A 2969-nucleotide genomic window follows, 5' to 3' on the forward strand; every position below is an offset into this window, starting at 1 on the left:
AGATCTATAAATCTTGATACCCCCCCCCCCAAGAGTCTCATTCAATGCCTCAAAGAATAGGTTTTCTATTAAAGTTTGTAAAGAGAAAGACTGTGTGTTTAGTTTAGGCAACTGAATACTCAGCTGGGACACACAGTAATTATTTTCAAATATGTGAACACCTGTCCTATGTTAAAGGAATTAAACTGCTCCTAAATGGTCAATGGATGGTAGCTAAGGACAATTAGGTTTTTCTCAATATAAAGGAGAAACTTCCAACAAATAGAATTCTCTGAAATTTGAATGAACTTACAAAGGAGTGACTTTATTGTCCCTAAACGTGTTCACACAGGAGCAATATGTTTAGATATTCTATAAGCATTTTCTACATATAGTAGGCCTACTGAATGAATAAATAAGATGGTAGCCCCATCCAAATGCCTCATGAGTTTTAATTTTATTCGTTTACTATTTGATGATCCCTCCTCATCTTTCCAATCTCCAGTTACACCCATTTCCAGGGGCCAATGTATTTGATTTTAAAGACAATTTGCTTTTTATTTACAAAAAAGTCTTAGGATAGAGTTTACTTTTACCACTTGATGAAATTTCATTTTCCCTTTCTTAAAGAACTTTCTAGAGATTAAATCACTTCACAGACAGTTTGATATTAAATTCATTTCCAAAGTCCAAATCTTACCTACTAAATTAGTAAATATGCATATTGTGCAGGGAAATATACATGCATTTAATATTTTATATAAGTTTTATTAAATGGATTTATTTTATATTTTCCCCAAATTTACCTATGTAAATATCAACCACAGACACTCTAAGAGAAATATCACTTAATGTGTTAAAAATAGAACAAAACAAAACAAAGTCCTAGGAATTCATAGTCTATCTTCTTTATATTTTTAATTAGGCTACAATCTAAATAGCAGGAAACCAGTGCTTCAAAAATATTATGCATATTGCCCAGAACCCTGATAAAACTTTAGTGAATACGAAATAAAGCAAAATGAAAAGCATGATTTCCCAGTAGAAATGTGTTTATTAGCTGTGAACCAGGACTGTGTCGGCAATCAGGAAGTAACAAATCAGCAGGGGAGAATTATAGCAGAACTGTGAGCACAGATTATTACTTGTGAAGCTTCTGCAACAGCATTTTGTCATTCTTTCAACAAACAATTGTGTTCCTGCTACTTCTGAGGCTGTCTCCTAGGCAATGAGAACAAACGCCGAGTGCCAGCCAATCTTGTGTCTTATGGCTTCATTAGAAGAGAAGATTTGCAGAAGGTCTTCTGATTTTGAACTCTAGTTGTACATTGTTTCTCACACATCCTTGTCTTCAGGCAGGAGGGGGAGGAAGAACTCGCTCCCCTCCAGTGTTTAAGACGATGCTCTCTCTTAGCTTATTAGCAAGATGCTAGTTAGGCATTAACAAAACTATTGACAAAAGGCAAGGCAATCTTGAAAGAATCTGCTGGAATCATCAGTCAAACCAAGGAGGCTCCACATTTTCAAGAACGTTTGGGGATAGTCGCATGGCAGAAAAGTGACAGGGATAGCCAAAATAAGAAAGCTGTACTGTGGCGTATTTCATGTGGAATCTCTTCAGTGTATCCATCGTATTCAGTCTCAGAACCAATACCTTCAGGATCGGACTTCAACACATAAGGCATTACGAGAGCAACAGAACAAAAGCTAGCAGGTGATAATGGCTGTGATTAATACGTCCTGGAGTTATATCTGAGGTTAATGGAACACGATTCTTAAGATACATGCGGTAATTCAATTCAGCCGAGTATTAGAGAGGGTGACAACTTGGTCGAATCTGCCCCTTTGGACAATTTCTAGCAGCTATAAATGCAGTAAGTTGATCAATAGCAACTCAGAGGTCTGCAACCACGACATAAATACCTCAGAGGAGGGAAGGTACTTGGTATACAGCTCAGAGACTGGAAGTTTCTTGAAAAATAGCTCAGGGGCTGATAAGTTGGATATTGGCAATTTCTTCTTAAATAATTTTGGAATCGGCAGCTGTTGGCAATACAAGATGAGGGTGAGAAGCTATCTGGTATGAAGCCAAAATTTTGGTAGCTTCTATACCCCAAGCTACCCAGTGTGTAGTGGTTTAGGGGCCGTAAACTCCTGGATAAGCAGTTAAGTGACCCAGAGTATTTGAAGCCATTGCTGAGGGTCTGGTGGGCTTTGCATGTGTATCGGCTGGGTGTGCTGCAATCGGATACATACCCTTTGGTCTGAGTGCATGGGTTGCAGCTGGGGCTGGGTCTGACGTTGGTAGTTTCACAGGCACTGCGTATTTTGCTCACTGCTGCAGAGTTGCAGGGCACACCAGAGTTTGACTGGTCACAGCTTGTGGTGCAGGTCCTGGGCTCACAGCTGGGAGATTCACAGATTGGTGCTTCACCACAGGTTTCTTGGCAGTTATCCAGAAGCCAGAGAGTTCCTTGGTAACAACTAGGCAATCCAAGACCCAAGGGAGGGCTTACATCACTGGAGCAAAGAGCAACAGAAGGCGTCACTGGGATAATACAGTGGGTTCTGTAGCATATGCCCCTGCAATCCCCAGAATAGCCTGGAAAAGCCATGGAGCCAGAATGTGTGCTCAGTGATGCCTGGGAAGGTATGGTGAGGCTGTAGCCTGACGCCCTTTTATATCTTCCCTGGTGATTATCTGCAGCCTCTCCAGACTCTCTTCCTGGGACAGTAACAGAGCATCATTCCATTAGTGTGTTGTGTAGCTACAGCTGCTGATGTCTTCACACTCATATAAAAATAAGTTTATTTTGACTCTTCAAAGTATCAATAATTGCCGCCTTGACCATCACCTGTCCCTCATCATCCGTAGACCATAGAGTTGGCGAATAGTGATTTCAGTGTTCATGGGCAAACTCGCATCTGTCGATCAGTGGTAAACAAGAGATCATGTGTCTGTGGGCTTCTGCACTATGGCTATTAAAAGG

At 40.5% G+C, this 2969-nt stretch overlaps 1 protein-coding gene across 1 annotated transcript; it reads right to left on the reverse strand.

The window, feature by feature from the left end:
- Nucleotides 1–1013: 1013 nt before the first annotated feature.
- Nucleotides 1014–2627, reverse strand: LOC102503473 (keratin-associated protein 24-1). The gene is made up of 2 exons (XM_032476674.1): nt 2236–2627; nt 1014–2022 (listed from the first exon to the last, which is right to left on the reverse strand). Exons 1-2 carry the CDS (start codon nt 2592–2594, stop codon nt 1863–1865), a joined length of 519 nt encoding a protein of 172 aa, XP_032332565.1. The 5' UTR covers nt 2595–2627; the 3' UTR covers nt 1014–1862.
- Nucleotides 2628–2969: the final 342 nt, after the last annotated feature.

This window comes from Camelus ferus, chromosome 1, assembly GCF_009834535.1.
Source record: "Camelus ferus isolate YT-003-E chromosome 1, BCGSAC_Cfer_1.0, whole genome shotgun sequence".
Classification (NCBI taxonomy): domain Eukaryota; kingdom Metazoa; phylum Chordata; class Mammalia; order Artiodactyla; family Camelidae; genus Camelus; species Camelus ferus.